Here is a 17,148-nt window from a genome sequence, read left to right as displayed (position 1 = left end):
TGGGTTTCAGCGCCTCATTCAGTAGTGCCTCCATAAACATCCATATGATTGAGGCCAAGAACTAAATATATACTTCCCTGTGTGACCTCCACCACTATAATGAACTTCCTAAAGTTCTAAGGATTCTTCTTTTAGATCAAAGAAGTATTAAACCTCCAAATTAAGACAGTACACCCCCAAATAAATTCTTGCTTGTCTACTAAAAAGGTAAAGAAGATTCTGTTTATGGGGTGAAAAATTTATGTTGAGAGACAATCTCAGTGACTTGTTTTCCTTGAGTATTCAGAAACAGTCTCTATTTAATCAAATAATTTAACACAGAGGAAAGACACTCAGGCTTCACTGTTTCTCCCTGCTCTCTTTACTTACCCCAGTTGCCTGTTGGATGGTGGAGCCTGTGTGATGACGGAGGTTGGGGAAGGAAGGGTTGGGTGAAGTGGATCATAGCCCAAGTGGAGAGGCAGGGAGCCAGGGCGTACGATGGTAGGTGTGGGCGTAGAGATCACAACAGGCTTTGGGGCAACATCCTGGGGAGAAGACACCAGCAGATCACAAAATGCTTTAAGGGACTGCTTATAGGGAAATACATAGCTGGTAAAATCTAGTATAAATTTATTGGAAAGAGTACTTGGACTACTCATGTAAATCTTGACCTGATTCCATCGTGATCATAGACCCATACCTCACTCACCCATTCAGTAGGAATGCTGAGTTAAGACCTTTCGGCTATCTCCCTTTCAGGGATGATGGCTATATGAGTGAGATGACAGTTGGCAGATCACTTGAAATTTCTGTAGAAGCACTAGAGTACCATATAAATTCTAAGGAGTGTTATAATTTTTTTTGGCAGGGGACCATGCCGTGCAGCATGTGGGATCTTAGTTCCCCAACCAGGGATCTGCAGTGGAAGCGTGGAGTCTTAAAACACTGGACCGCCCAGGAAGTCCCAGGAGTGTTATAATTTTTCATGATCTACATACTCTCATTCTAAACTTGATGCTCAAGTGTCCACTGATCTCTAATGGGGAAAGACAGGTATAAGACTGGTGATAAGGCAACCCAACTGGTCTTAACCCAACGTCTCCTATAGACCCCTTAAAAAAAGGGCTACGGAAGTTTGAATAATGATCACATTGTGATAAAACAAACTGCTTCCCACTGTTAAGTTGTAAGGACCTTAGATTGCCAGTGGCTACAGTGGCCCTGAAAACATCTCTAAACAGCCTCTAGGACCTGGCTGCTGATGAAAAGAGGAAGAGGGGTACAGTTGTAATGTTTATGGAGAGGGTAGTTTTGAGATGTTAGCAAACCAGTTTTGGAGGGAGGTAAGATGAGGTACAGATGCTCTATCCACAGTGGATATTAAAATTAATAACCACTGGGGCTTCCCTGGTGGCGCAGTGGTTGAGAGTCCGCCTGCCGATGCAGGGAACACGGGTTCATATCCTGGTCTGGGAAGATCCCATATGCTGCAGAGCGGCTGGGCCCGTGAGCCATGGCCACGGAGCCTGTGCTCCGCAACGGGAGACACCACAGCAGTGAGAGGCCCGTGTACCGCAAAAAAAAAAAAAAAAAAATTTAATAACCACTGGTAGCACAGTAGAGACTGGAAGGAGGTATGATGGGGCTTCTGAGGTTATGATGAAATTATCAAGGTGTTGGTTACATAAGCTGTAAACTTTGTGAAGATTCAGTAAGCTATATACTTACAATTTATGTGCTTTTCTGTATGTGTGTCATGTTTCAATAAATTTATAAAAAAGGGGCTTCCCTGGTGGCGCGGTGGTTGGGAGTCCGCCTGCCGATGCAGGGGATGCGGGTTCATGCCCCGGTCCGGGAGGATCCCACATGCCGCAGAGTGGCTGGGCCCGTGAGCCATGGCCGCTGAGCCTGCGCGTCGGGAGCCTGTGCTCCGCGGCGGGGGAGGCCACGGCAGTGGGAGGCCCGCCTACCGCAAAAAAAAAAAATTTATAAAAAATACTTCACAAAAAGTTTCCTTTAAAAAAATAATAATCAGAATCCTGATAGATACTCCCTTTAAATCACTAGAAAACTTCCCTCTGGGAAGACTTTTTTTCTAAATTGTTTAATGTTCAGTTTGTGAATTATGTGATTTTTCTTTCCCACTTATCAATTGAAGTAGCACAACATACATCAAGTATGTTAATCTAAAGGATAAAATAGAACTAAATGACTTTTTATATAAGTAACAAGTCTGTTGATGGACATTTGGACTGCTTCCAGTTTTTTGACTATTATGAATACAACTGCTATGAACTTTCTTATATACTTCTTTTGGTGGACATATGCACTAATTTCTCTTCCGTACAGACTTACAAATGGAGTTGCTGGGTCAGAGAATAGGTGTAATTTATATAAATCTTCTGAACAATTAACATTTATTTAAATATAATTGGGCTTCCCTGGTGGCGCAGTGGTTGAGAGTCTGCCTGCCGATGTAGGGGACACGGGTTTGTGCCCCAGTCCAGGAGGATCCCACATGCCACGGAGTGGCTGGGCCCGTGAGCCATGGCCGCTGAGCCTGCGCGTCCGGAGCCTGAGCTCCGCAATGGGAGGGGCCACAGCAGTGGGAGACCCGCGTACCGCAAAAAAAAAATATATATATATATAATCAATCCTCCTGTATCACACAATATTTATACAACTAACACATCAAAACTTCATCTATCAATTAACGTTTGAGATGACTGTTGGTAGAGTTTTACCTTCTCCTTGAGTGGTGGGGAGCAGGGGCTAGAGGCAGGACTGTCAGGTGGGGATGAGTCTACCTCCACTGGCTCTTCTTCTTTGATTTTGATGTCTGGTGTAGAAGGCAGAGACATGTCAAGGGGCCCAGAAGCAGCCTGTTAAAAGAGAGAAATGAGCATAGTTCAACCTCATGATTCCCTTCAAGTTAAAGCTATATCTTCCCAGTTAAAAGATGAGGGAATATACTTCTAAGAAGTTCAGTCCTTGGTCAAAGCACCAAACTGAAAGTCAAAGAAATGTGGAGCCCAGGTTTTATGTACAACTCTGGCCAAATCCTTTAACTTCTCAGGGCTTCTGTTTCCCTCCTATAAAATGAAGTTATATCTGCCTCACCATGGGTGAACACTTATAAAAATTCCGAAAGGGAAAAAAAAAAAGCAACCTTAAAATGCTTATAAAGGCCCTGAAAGGAGAAAATAAAGAAAGATGTAATTTATCCATGTAAATACCATGACTATATTATTTTTCAGGAAAGTACGATTCCTGAATCCAGTGCCTTCCTATTCCCAACCAGCTCCATTGGCTACTAGAGAGCTGTGAACAATTTTTCTGCCGATCAGAATGACTAGGTTACCCAATTATGAAAAGCAAACCAAATCAAATTGGCTATTAAAGTACTGTCAACAGGACAGGAAATATCTTTTCTGGGATATTTGGCGTTCTCACCCCAAAATCTGGTGCTAGAGGCTAGAAGTTAGGAAGATGGGGTTTTGGGGTAACAAAGAAAGGAAAGGCTGATCATTTGATCAGTGAAAGAAATTAGAACTTGGTCCTAGGAGCAGGACTGGAGAAAACCAGAAGGGAAAGAGTACTTTTCTGGCAGTGGTGCAATCAACTCACAGAACTGTGGAGCCGTAAGTGGCTTTGAAGAGAACAATAAACCATCTGAGATGGCCCTGATACTGCGCCACAATAGGAGAGCTGGCACTGCAGTTCAGTTTCATGACAGAGTGGGTCTTTTGTTCTATTCTTCCCATATCCTAGGCTTCTTGGTGAAAGAGGAGCTTGTTTTTAATGTATCCCTTGTTATCTTAATCACTAGAAATATTGGTATTTGAGCAAACTGAAGATAATCTAGTGTCTACTACATGGTAATGTAGTGGTAATGGTTCTTTCTCTCCAATCTGATAAGGATGAGCAACAGCAAAGATGGTTTCATTTCTGCCCTCATTTTTTCTACACAGATGTCAGGTCCAGTTGGGCTAATTCTCAGATCCCTGAAGTCAGAGGGTGGTAGGAAGGAGAGGCCTCTAAGTAAAGACAATCACAAGTTTAAAATCTGCTAGAGGAATCTCCTAGAAAAGCTGTGGTTCAGAAAAGTTTGGGGCTCATTAAACACTCCTGGAGACAATTTTCCACTGAGCCTGTGCTTCTCATCAGGTAGACGTGAAGACTATCCCTGACCCAGCAGGGAGAGACACTGAGAGATGCCCAGTGAGTAGAGGCCTAACTGTTAATGGCTTCCTGTGTCAAGTGAGCTAAAATGGAAGTGGAAAAGACTTGGAGCCTTAAAAGGAAGTTAATTTTCTTGAATTTGCCTATAATGAGTTTGGTTTAAAATCCTTCCCATCCTGGTGGAAACAATTTGACTGATTTCTTTGTTTGGGGGGAGGGAGAAATGACAGGGGGGATGAGGTAAGGAAACTGTAAAATAAAATTATACCACATAGGTTGAAGCAACTGACTGATGAGAGACCTGAGTCTCTGAAGAAAAAGAATGACAAGCAGACTGTGGCTAGTTCTGCTGTTTGAAAGGAGAACTACAAATATATGCCACTGTTTCCCCACTTTCTTTTAGTTTGCGGGAGACAGCATGAAATGAAGATCACAGAAAAGCTATGGAACTTGGAAAGACCCCCAGTAATAAGAAAACTTCATTCTTATAATTTAAGATGGATGAAAAAATCATGCACAAACTCTCTTGATTTACCTGCTATCTCCCTCTTAAGAGGGAAAGAGCTCCTCCTAGAAATTTTTTCTTATGTCTTGGCTTTCCTATATTCTCATGGGATTCCATGCCTCACTGTACCATGCAGTTATGGGAGGTACATGTGTTAATGTATATATGTTTTGAGATATACTGGAATTTTTTTCTGAATTATTATGGAACACAGACATGATTTTACATAGTGACTAATAACCCAGAATTCTAATTCTAAAGTAGAGTAAACTTTGATCTTCTCAATTTCCTTTTTTTCCAAAACCCCTTATTCCATGGGAATTATTTTTCTTTGACTCTGCTTCTTGAACTATTTCCTCTGATCTTCCACACTAAAGGATTCTCTAGGGATCTTGAATATAGAGGTTAAAATCAGAATCACAGCACCTCAGAATTCGAAGTGACTCCAATATTTTAATCCTCTCTACAATATCTATACTAAAGTGGCCTACATATAATTGAACACACTTTGTGATAGCTTCCTATCCTGGTCCTATTTCTACACCTGGGGCACAGAGAATATTAAGGTTAACCCCTCTATTACAGGAAAGCTCTTCAACTAGCAATGTTTGAAGACTGCAATTTTGTTCCAATAAAATTTCTTTTCCAAGCAAAATGTCCTCAGTTTCTTTAAATGTTCCCAAAGTGACCTCATTTCTAGTTCTTTCACCATCCTGGTTGGTCTCCTTTGAAAGGCTTTAAGAACATCCTTCCTTAAGCTTAATGTCTTGAATATTACTAGGGAGCTACTTAAAGGTAAGAGCGAGATACACTGAAACAAAGAAGAGTTGAAATTCAATAAATGTTTATTGATTGGCTGATTGAATAAAACAGTCCAGGTGACAAGTCTGATTAGCTCAGAAAAGAGTGGGATTTAGCAAAAAAGATGTTATCTAACAAAATCTGAGTAATTTATAATCTTTTTTAACATCTTCAACATATTCAGAACAAAAATAATTAAAAGATAGATTACTGAACAACGCTCCACTGGAAGGGCAAGACGACTGATTTTTGATGAAGATCCAACACTTGTGCTGATCCATCATCTGGACCACCTAAAGACCTGAATGGCTGACTAGGAACTGTGAGTACTATCTGGTTCTACAGAACCAAGCCCATAATTTTGTGCTTTAACCACTTAAGCAAATTAATTAATTATTAATTTGCTTAATTATTAATTATCCCAGGGCACAATGAAAGTTGCCTAGATCTGAACACTACCAGTTTTTCAGCAAAAGTCCCGTCTCTTGCCTTTTTTTCATCCTCATCTGCAGCTTTCTTGAATTCATGTTCAAAGGAGCTAGCTAGTTCATTGAAGAGCCCCACCTCTTCACAGTTCTTCAGGAATCTAGTCGGAGTAGGAGTTTGATCTGTAGACATGAAAAGAAAAGGAACCTCTGTTTTAGTTTTGACCTGAAATTAAAACTTGAGAGCACACAGAGAACACACTTTTATTCTTCTATTTGGAGTGAAGCTCTGTGTTCAGGCAAATTTGCTTTAATGGAGCTCTAGTAAGTGAAGATGGTGTCAGACCACCAGAGGGTGTCTGTGCTGTGCTGCCTCAAGGCCAGCAGAGGGAAGTCAGAACAATGATTTTGTGTGACTACCTATGTAACCACCTTTCTCCCAGAGGCTGGTTTCAGCTCCCTCACCCCCAAACAAAACAAAACCGCCCACCCAGGTGGAGTCTGTGAAACCTCCAGATAGGAAAATCAAGTACAGTTAAGCTACATTTTCTCTTTACACTTACTCCCTGCTAGGTCTGAAGTGAGTAGGTATACACAGATGGACGTTAAAATTTGATGAGGAGAAGAAACTGAGGATCAGACGGTTGACTCTACTTGCTAAAACTACCAAGTAAGAAATGGTGCCTTGTCTTTCAGTTGTCACTGAGGTAGGGTCTATTACCTTCTGAAGGCATTCCAGGCAAATCTAGGGTCTGGGGAACAAGACAGCAAGATCATGAGCTAGAAAAGGAAACTGCAAACAATAGAGCTCATTTCATAGAGACCTGGGCCTGAGAGCAAATTCGAGAAACCAGGATATTTGGATTTAGATTTGCCACCCAAAATATCCTCTCAGAGGCTGCACAAATCTTTCCTCAGCATAGTGCCTCTGCCCTTGGGAAGAGGAAGTCTCTTGGTAAGCCATGGGAACTTTTTAAGCGACCTGAATTTTAGATTTGAGCTTCTCTCTCCCCACCCAGTTTTTCTAGTTTTTCTCTCTTAGGTCAGTTGAATCTTGTTCCCTGGTCCTAACTCTATTATGATAGTTTTCCTTGACATACTAATCACCTCAGGGATTCATGTCATACTCCAAACTACTAAATTGAATGATAGGGATAGAACAATGTTTAAATGATATTTTAAGGAGTGAGACCTGGGGCTAAAATCACTCCTTCTAGCATGATCAGCTGGGAATAGTCCAATGGGATTTTCCATGGAAACAACATAATTTTTTTAAATTTAAACAAAACCTCTTCTGAATCAGAAGAGTGTTTGGAAAAACTACCACTACCTCCCAAAATAGTTTTAAAAGGTTCTCTGGCAGCTTTGGTTGGTCAACGATAAAGCCACTTTCCCTCCATCTCTGGGTGAGTGGAGGTAATATTCCCTTATGCTTAGAGAGTACTTCAGTAAGGGCACATAAAAAAGTCACGACTCAAGTGGAACAGGATGGGGCAGCTAAGGGCATGGCTATGGCAGAAGAGGGCCTTTTGGATCTCTGGTCTGAGGCTCATATAAACTTTTCCCATTCATGAACAAACAGCCAAACAGCCAGAAAATGTATAAGAAAACCCTTAGCCTGCTCTGATGATTCCAAAGAAATCAACAGGTGTTTACTGAATACATTCTGTGTTTTGGTGCTATAAGCATACACTTGTGTGTATATTTGGGGGAGGGGGAGAGAGAGGAGTATAGGAATCTGGGCCAAATATAAGAAAAGTATAACCATATTGGCCCAGTATAAGAATCTGGGCCAATATGGTTCTTGCTATAGAGAACTAAGAGTATGTTTTTTAGTTGAGGAAATCAATTTATATATATAGTATCATAGTATACAAAAAAATAGGTGCCATGTACAGTAGAGAATAAAATTGTTATAGAAACTAAAGACAAGTTAATGACAGCGGTTAGGAAAGGTTTCAAGAAGCGGGACTTGAGCTGGGCCTTTAAAGAACAGCTCCAGATGGTAGAGAAGAGAGATTAGGAAGATAAGAGGAATAAGTCAGGTGAAGGCACAGAGAAAGGCAGGGTATGGGCACCGATATATAGATGAGGAGAAAAAGGTATGTCTATGTCAACTTACATCCCATGTTAGGGATGTAAGTTGCATCTAAAGTTGGGTGGGGCGCATAGTGGAGGGGCCCCGCAGGCAGTGCTGAGTGCAGGCTCCGAGCAGAGGGGCTGGCGGAGTGCCTTGGGGTGCAGTGTGGGGCACCCGTGAGCCCAGGGCGAGGTGTCCAATGAACAGATGGTGCCCCCGGGAGCCTTGCCGACTGGCAGGACTACAGAATGGTACCCCTAAATGGAGAGAGATTACAGGGCTGATCAGAGAGGATGAGAAACAAGGAAGGCTTCTGAAGGAGAGCATCCTCCGATTCTTCCCCCACCTGAATCCCTGTTGCTATGAAGACCACCAATGGGACTGAGACCTGGTATGAGAGCCTGCACACTGTGTTGAAGGCTCTAAATGCCACTCTTCACAGCAACTCGCTCTGCCGGCTAGGGTCAGACAACCTGACTGAGGAGAGGCAGGCCAGCCTACCTGGCCGCGTGACAACTCCTACACATACATTCTCTTCATCATGTTCCTATTTGCTGCCACTGTGGGCACCCTCAGCCTGAGATACACCCGCTCCTGCAAAGTGGGTAAGTGCAGTGACCCCTATCATGTATACATCAAGAACCAGGTGTCTATGCTCTGATGCTAAGAGCCCGGGGATGGCAGAAGATCAAGATTCCTGAGGATTATCTTGTGGGGCCCCCAGAACTCAGCTATGTGTTACATCAGGCCTCAGAGTCCTAGTCTGTAAGATCAACAAGAAACGGTGCGAAGGGAGGTCGTTACTGGGGTAGCAGGAGAGGATTTGGCAGAACTAGGCCTTGTGGGTAAGGATTTTTTCCAGCAAAGATAGACTTTACAGACAGTGGGAGCCCTCTGAACAAATATAGAAAAGTAGCAGGAACTCCCTGGTGGTCCAGTGGTTAGGACTCTGTGCTCTCACTGCCAAGGGCCTGGGTTCAATCCCTGGTTGGGGAACTGAAATCCCACAAGCCGTGCAGTGTGGCAAAAAAAAAAAAAAAAAAAAAAAAAAAAAAATATATATATATATATATATATATATATATATATAAAAGTGGCAACAGATGATGACAAATGAGTGTTCTAGTGGCTGGAGTGTTGGGAGCTAGGGGTTAGAGGAAGTTGTAGCAGAGGGAAATGAGACAGGGAAATGCCCTGAGGACACATTTTTCGATGTGTTATCTTCAATGACCTGAGAAGCAGCAATGATTATCCCATAACACAGACAGGAAATCTAAGTTATATTACTTATTTATATTTTTTCACATTCTATGTTTTTCAGCCCATTTAACCTTTGTGATTTTACCCCCTGTGAGGGAAGCAGAGCAAGTGCCATTCTGCCCATTTGGGCCAAAGCAGTGCCATGACTGGAACCCAGGTTCTCTGGTCTCCTTGCCTAGTGCTTTGCAAAATTCTGTGCTACCTAGGAGTGGATCTAGGCCTGAAACTTACATAATTCTGGGGGGGCCCTCCTTAAGAAAAATAATTTTAAAATATCTTATCTTTGCAAGTACTACAAAAACATATCACCATGTTAATACATTGTTAGGGCCCCTACTAAGATCTTAAGGAGGAACCATGTGAGTACAGGGCCCTGACTGTTAAGCCTCATTAGCTCCATGGTTCCCTGTGCCCCTCCAGCCATGTCCCAGTGCCCTTCCCAGCCCCATCTCCAGTCCTGGGGACTTCACTACCTCTAAGGCAGCCTCTAACATTTTGAATGAATTCTGTGAGAAATTTTCTGATATCAAGTTGAAATCTACCTCTAGAAGATTATTATCACACCTAGAAGATTATCATATTAAAAGAGGCAGGTACCTGATTCAGTGGAAGGAGAACCAGCCCTGATTCTACTACCAGTGTAGTGTATAAACTGGCTAGACACTTAAAAATAAATAAATAAAATAAAATAAAGTTGGGTGGACACCATGGGGCTAGGTCATAGAAAGCCTGAAAACCCAAATATAAATAGCCTTAACGTAAGAGAAAACAGGAAGATAATGACAGATTTTGAGCAGAGAAGAATTTCAGGAAGTCTGGCTTTTCGAAAGAATGAAAGGTGGATTAGAATGAGAGACGAGTCAAGGAGGCCAGCTAGGAGACTATGGAGGAATTCAAGCGCAGTGACAGTGGATGGCAGGAAGAACAGAAAAGAACAGAACAGTCAGAATTTGAAGAAAGAATAAAACAACTCAAGATTTTGATAATACTGCTATCAGTGAATAACAAAGGAGAGGAATTGGTTTAGGGCAGGGGTCCCCAACCCGTAGGCCGTTACTGGTTCGCAGCCTGTTCGGAGCTGGGCCGCACAGCAGGAGGTGAGTGGCAGGTGAGCGAACAAAGCTTCACCTGCTGCTCCCCATCGCTCCCATCACCCCCTGAACCCTACCCCTACCCCCCCACTCCCACCCTGCCCGCGGTCCTAGGAAAAATTGTCTTCTGTGAAACAGGTTCCTGGTGCCAAAAAGGTTGGGGACCACTGGTTTAGGGGACAAGGAGTTCCCTAATTGACAGTCATTGACATGAAGATTTGAATGACAGAAAGACAGGCAAGTAAGTGTTCAATAAGGCGTTGAAATACATGTGAGATAACCAGGTCTTAATTTAGAGATACGAGAATCACTAGACTAGATAGGATAGCTGAAGTGTGCAATGGGGCGGACACTCCAAAACAGAATGCGAAGAATAACAGGAAAACATTTTATCTCCTTGGGATTGTCCTGTATCAATTTCTCTCCCCACTGCTGGAGGGCGGCATAGGCCTTTCCACGCATTTGGAATAACCTCTCCAACTTGATAACCTTGACCCAAATTTAACTCTTTCATAAACTTCTCCAATCAATTTCACTTAATAATAATTCTCTTAGTATTGATATTGTATTATTCACTTATACTTGACTGCAAATACTAAAAATTTTTTTCATATACACATGCTCTGACAATAAACTTAAGTATGTGTTGCCTACATATATGTTTACGTCCTCTCCACTCTTTCCAAGGACCTCCCCCAGGCTTTCTTAAGGATCATCAATGACAATGTCCCCCACTCTAGTCTTTTTCCAGGAATTACAATCCACAACCTCCAGCAAAGTGCCTGGTGGAAACAGTAGATACTCAACAAATACTTGCTGAATTAATAAGGAACAGGAGATCTGTAGTGCAAGCCCCTTTCTTCATGTACAGAAGTATGGTAGGAGGTCCTCTCTTTCCTTCTCTGTGTCTCAGGCAGCATTTTGGCTAGTAGTACTTAGAGAAATTGTGTCTTATCTGAGTTATTAACTGATATAATACAATAATCACCAACTAAATCCCCCATTGGTTACACATTGGGGTAAGCTTGTTTTAACTCAGGCTAAATCAGAACCCCTCATGGTATCAAAAGAAAAAGCCCATTTTGGTTGGTCTGTTTGTCTAGCTGAAAATGGCACAACAGAACTGCTGCACGGTTTGAGAGGAGTTGCTGAGAATGCTCCCTTGAGAATGGCATAGGTAAGCAAAACAATATCCAAAAAAACCAGTGAGAGGTTCCAGGTCACCCAAATTGGCCTAGCAAAGTCCCACTGACTAAGTGTCTTGTTTGTCCTCAATGGTGTCTGGGTTCATAAAGGGAAGTTGAATTTACAAACTGACAATCTGCCTACTGGGGGTGGGGGGAAAACAACACTGACACCCAGTGGAAGAGAAGTAGCCAGGCTAGGTCGGCTCTCTTGCTTTCTTTTGTTCACCCTTTCACTGTGGATAGGGAGAAATGTCAAAGGCGCCTTTTGTCTGTAAATCTTCCAAAGTCCTAATAAAAAGAAGGCAAGGAGGGAATAGACTGAAAGAAAGCTAAAACAAAACCTCAACACACCCACCTCAAAAACCACAGAACCCAATCGTATTAAAAACTGAGAGTGGAGGACACAATAGAAACTTGGGAGCTTTTAGTGTTCCTTTTTCCTGATTAAATGCAGATCACATAAGGGCTCTTAATGGGAGAAGGGGAGTACAGCTCCCAGTACATCTGGTCCTTGGTATTAATCTTAACTGTCTGGTGATATCAAGGCACATGGCTTCTGGGGCAGCAAATACCTGCAATGATGACTGAGTCAGTTCGGGCTGGGCCAAATTTCAATGTCATCTCATGCTTGTGTTTATGAACTGCCAGGTGGTCCTCGTTTGTAAATCTCTGAAACGAAACAGAAACAGAGATGTGAAAAAAAAAAAAAAATAAGCCATTCAGTGCCTTTTAAAAATGTCCTACCAAATATCCTTCAACAAGGTTGGTCCCTGGAAAGAGGGACTGGAGAAGGAATAGAAAGGGGGAAAAAATGGAAATGATGGAAAAGGAGAGGAGATAGATTAAAAAAGAGAAAATAGGGAAGGAGAAAACGAAGCACTAGAAATCTTGGAGGAGAGGGTAAGGGGAAGACCGTAGCACCAACTGCTCTGTAATATCAGGTCCAAACTAGAGAAGTGGACAGATTGTTGGTGAAGTGGGATCCAGGAAGGAGGTTCCAAATGAAAAATACATTAAGGCAAACTCGTAGCAAACAAGGGGAAAATAATTTTTAATAAAAATAATAAAGAAAGGAGAAGGGAAAGGCTGGGTACTAGTTGGTCATCACAAAAATAGGAAATTCAGAATGAAGCTCTCCACAGTGGGGCTGAATTGGACTGTTTATGAGCGGGCTAACAGGGAGATAAATTATGCAGGATTAGGAGAACAATTTAACTTCCTGGCCCCCACAGTGCTGCAGCAGGCGTCTGCCCAGATCTTTGGCTCAGGGTTTTAATGAGCCAGGATGGAGCTGTAGAGGACAGAGGCCCAACGGCCAGCAGTAATGGCACACACCAGCCCCATTGGCCAAATGCTGTCTCCCTTAATCGGGCAGCCCGCCTGGGCTCCATCAGCCATAAAGGGGCCAGTGCAATGTTGTTGGCTATATAATGGTAGAATAAAAATGCAAGCAAAAAATTTGTTGGGTAGGGAGAAGCCTGTGGCCAGGATGAGGGAAGGGAAAAAGGAGATGGTACAGAGATTTTATTTATTTAAGAGTTTGGGTGAAAAGGACAATGAAAATGTGAGGCTAGGTCTGCCTCAGTTTATGACTAAGTAAGACAGTGTTACTGGACAATAATTTATGCTCCCACCCCTTCTTCAGAAGGGGGAGGTGAAGGGAACAGATGAACAGCAGTAATTCAGAAGAATGATACACTCAAAATTTCCTCTGAGGCTGGCTGGCTAGTTCCTGCATTAAAATATGCCTGCAACACAGTAACAGCTTGGATGCTGCAGTTTTCCACAGCTCTTTCACCAGCCAGGCTCCAAAACATGGTGCTATTTGTCTTTTTGTTTCTTTCTAAAAATAATGATTGGTTAGTCCTCTCTTTTCACTTTCCTCATTAGATAGATACACACTTCCCACCAAAACTATACCTTTAGCCCTCTATCCACAGCTCTTCCTGACTGCAAACCAGACAGGAGTTGGCCCCATCCTAGCACCTATCCAGTCAAGAAAGCAACACTAAACTGTTTAAATTCCTTTATTTTATCTAAAAGTAGCTTTTCCCAAATTTGCTCTGAGCCCTATCATAACTAAAGCCAGCTTAAGACCTAAAATCCTTCCAGGCTAGGCCTATAGGCCTGAAGGGTGAAGGAAAATTTCAATTAAAATATGAAGAATCAAGAAGTAAAACAGTCAAAAAAAACACTGCCTTAGTGGTTTCCAATGGATCTAGGACAAAACCGAATAAAGTGTGGGGATATTTAGCCAAGAACTTTAGCTTTCTTTATCGCTGGTGAACCGTAGATATCAACTTTGTCAGTCACAGATTTTTCCTAAGGAAAGAAGGGTGGGGGTGGGAAAGGGGGGAACAGTCTGTTAACCACGGGTATATTTCTAGGTTAAACAAGTCACCATGGAGGGTCTGCGATTGCTGGGTATTCAGTAAAAGGAAATGAGCAGAACTAGTCTAAAAAGGAGGAAAAACCATCATTTCACAAAGATAGGAAGAGTAGTGGATTAGACAGGTATACGTTTTCAAAATGTAATGGTAATAACAATCTTTTTTCAAAAATACGTTTATAGGTAACTTCAAGGAAATTTCCTGTAGGTAGCTTTAAAAAATTGGCACAATGTTCCAGAATACAGAAGAATGACTTTCAAGCAAAAAAGTCCTTTTCTACTATTGGAAATATAGCTTATCCAAAACTGCTTGGAGGAAGATTTTATTTTAGAATTAATTTAATTTAATTTATTTATTCATTTTTGTTGGCTGCGTTGGGTCTTTGTTGCTGCGTGTGGGCTTTCTCTCTAGTTGCGCGAACGGGGGCTACTCTGTTGCGGTGCGCGGGCTTCTCATTGCAGTGGCTTCTCTTGCTGTGGAGCACGGGCTCTAGGAGCACGGGCTTCAGTAGTTGTGGCACGCCGGCTCAGTAGTTGTGGCGCACAGGCTTAGTTGCTCCACGGGCATGTGGGATCTTCCCTGACCAGGGCTCGAACCCGTGTCCCCTGCACTGGCAGGTGAATACTTAACCACTGCGCCACCAAGGAAGTCCCTTGGAGAAAGATTTTAAACCTCCAAGTTTCACTCTCGTTAGGATTGTTTAACATTTTATTTTAATTTAATTTTTTTTTCGGTATGCAGGCCTCTCACTGTTGTGTCCTCTCCCGTTGCGGAGCCCAGGTTCTGGACACGCAGGCTCAGCGGCCATGGCTCACAGGCCCAGCCGCTCCGCGGCATGTGGGATCTTCCCGGACCGGGACACAAACCTGTGTCCCCTGCATCGGCAGGCGGACTCTCAACCACTGAGCCACCAGGGAAGCCCAGGATTGTTTAATATTTTAAAAGGCAACTCTGCTTCTTGTTACAACTTCTCTGCACAGTCCTGACTTGTTTGTCCTCTAGTTCTTGTTCCTCTCTGCTGCACGCCCCCCACTTCCTTCCACACCACCCTATTCCCCTTTGAGCTCTTTATTTTTTTCCAAATCAAAAGCTGGGATATGAAGAGGACTGAAGGTGGCTGAAGGGATCTCCCACCTATCAGCATCTCAGAGGGTTTTGATAACTGTGAACGTGGGTAGAAAAAAAAATCACGTCTTTATTTTCACTAAACTCTAACTGAAATTTAGCATTTCTAATTCATAATAGAAATTGCACATATTTTCATATCACATTACAGTTATTATAGATATCTCAAAATAGCCTTTATACTCATCACTACTTCAAAATTATGATAGTCACTAGACCTACCACTAGAACTTATAGACAGCATTATGCTTAAAAAAAGCACGTTACATTATCAAATATTTTTAAAACATTTTTAATAACTATATATCAAAATAATTTCTTCCTTTGTAATCCTATGTCTTTTATTTTATTGATTTAAAAATATTATTCTGAGAAGGGGTTCATAGGCTTCACCAAACTGCCAGTGGGGGTTATGACACCACAAAAGTTAAGAATCCCTCCTGACTAAGTCAGGTAGTATGCTTCAGAGGATGAGCCAAAAGGGCAGAATTTTAAGAAGCAGGGCACTGGCCTGGTTCTGGCTCCGGTCATCTCTCCCTGCTATTTCTAATACAATTCTTGTACGCCCAGAGTAGGAGGGAGAGAATAAAAGTTTACTGAAGTTTGTTTTTTTTTTTTTTTAAATCAAAGTGAATGTCACTCTGGCTATGATTTTCATTGTTCCTTATATTCTCTCTCGTTTATTAAGAGTTAACTCAAGAATTCTCTAGATCAATCTTGAACCACATGCTTAGGAAACCATCCCTCTAAAAGCAATTTCTCAATTAAAACATCTAAAATTATTAAGTGATAAAAATTTGACCTTATTAAAAAATAGATTAGGGGCTCCCAAAAGGATTTCCTTTTTGAATTATTGCCCATTTAAAAATCTAGCTCTCCCATTTGTTAATACCCTTCGTGGGTCTTCCTTTGTTCTTTGCTCTTACCTATGACTAAGGTTTTGGCAAAGAGCCACTCAATTTAGGGAACATTCACTCTGGTTGTAGGGTAAATAATGATAATTATCAATAAATGTGTAGATATTCACCATCTCCAAGAAAACTGAGGGCTGATATTATTCAAAATGGGGGCTAAAGAATTTGAGTTACAGTGGATCAGGAAGGCATTTTATGCCTTGGGAGAAGATTTGAATAGCAACACAATAAAGTTTAGAGTCTTATTTGCTCAAGTAAGTGAATCAGGACAGCTTCTTGGCATAAATGGGAGAGGGAAAGTATTATGTGCTAATTTGCACCCTATCTATAGACCAAGATGATTTAGATTTGCCCTATCCAATACGGTAGCCACTAGCCACATGCGGCTACTGAGCACTTGAAATGTGGCTAGTCTAAATTGAGATGTACTGTACTAAGTCAAAGACTTAGTACAAAAAAAGAAAAAGAGAATGTAAAATATCTCATTAATTTTATTTTGATTATATGTTGAAATGATAATATTTTGAATATACTGGGTTAAATAAAATATATTATTAGAATTAATGTCACTTGTTTATTTTTGATTTTTAATGTTGCTACTAAAAAATTTAAAATTAGATATGTAGCTTGCATTTTGTGATTTGCAATATATTTCTTTTGGACAGCTCCGACCTAGATAACATGCTCGAAGATCTAATGGGAATTTTAATCATGTGCCAAACTTGATTCTTTTTTTTTTTTTTTTTTGGCCGTGCCCATGTGGCTTGTGGGATCTTAGTTCCCCAACCAGGGATTGAACCCAGGCCTTCAGCAGTGAAAGTGTGGAGTCCTAACCATTGGATCACCAGGGAATTCCCCAAACTTGATTTTTTCCCCACAAACACATTTTTTCTAAATACAGTTTATACTATATGGCAGTGGTTCTTAACAAGGGGCAACTCTGCCCCCGACATTTGGCAATGTTTGGAGAAATATTTGCTTGTCACAACCTGGGGGATGTTACTGAACTCTAGAGGGTTGAGGCCTGGGATGCTGATATATATCCTATAATGCACTGGCCAGCTCTCCAAAACAAAAAATTATCTGACCCAAAATGTCATTTGTATCTCTGCTGAGAAACCCTGCTACAAGATAACAGGGAAAGAAAGAAACAAACAATCCAAAAAAAGGGCTGTTTTTTAGTTTCTCTTGCCAAACTGCCAACAC

General features: G+C 41.7%; 1 protein-coding gene and 1 pseudogene across 11 annotated transcripts in view; one reads left to right on the top strand and one right to left on the bottom strand.

Moving 5' to 3' along the window:
* LOC132499457 (cyclic AMP-dependent transcription factor ATF-7) overlaps positions 1-17,148 on the bottom strand; it is a 93,466-nt gene that overhangs the window by 16,012 nt on the left and 60,306 nt on the right. For 7 of the 11 annotated variants that reach the window (XM_060114121.1, XM_060114111.1, XM_060114120.1 and 4 more), the window contains 4 exons: positions 12,086-12,182; positions 5,960-6,078; positions 2,727-2,864; positions 370-527 (listed from right to left, as the gene is read on the bottom strand). In XM_060114121.1, coding sequence (XP_059970104.1) covers positions 370-527; positions 2,727-2,864; positions 5,960-6,078; positions 12,086-12,134 — 464 coding nt within the window. In that variant the 5' untranslated portion in view covers positions 12,135-12,182. The remainder of the gene's footprint in view (positions 1-369; positions 528-2,726; positions 2,865-5,959; positions 6,079-12,085; positions 12,183-17,148) is intronic. The other 4 variants (XM_060114116.1, XM_060114117.1, XM_060114118.1 and 1 more) reach the window with 1 other exon arrangement.
* On the top strand, positions 8,338-8,636 carry LOC132499460 (potassium voltage-gated channel subfamily E member 3-like; annotated as a pseudogene).

This window comes from Mesoplodon densirostris, chromosome 11 (assembly GCF_025265405.1).
Source record: "Mesoplodon densirostris isolate mMesDen1 chromosome 11, mMesDen1 primary haplotype, whole genome shotgun sequence".
Classification (NCBI taxonomy): domain Eukaryota; kingdom Metazoa; phylum Chordata; class Mammalia; order Artiodactyla; family Ziphiidae; genus Mesoplodon; species Mesoplodon densirostris.
Note: the sequence above shows the minus strand (reverse complement) of the source record. Positions and strands in the feature narration are given on the sequence as shown.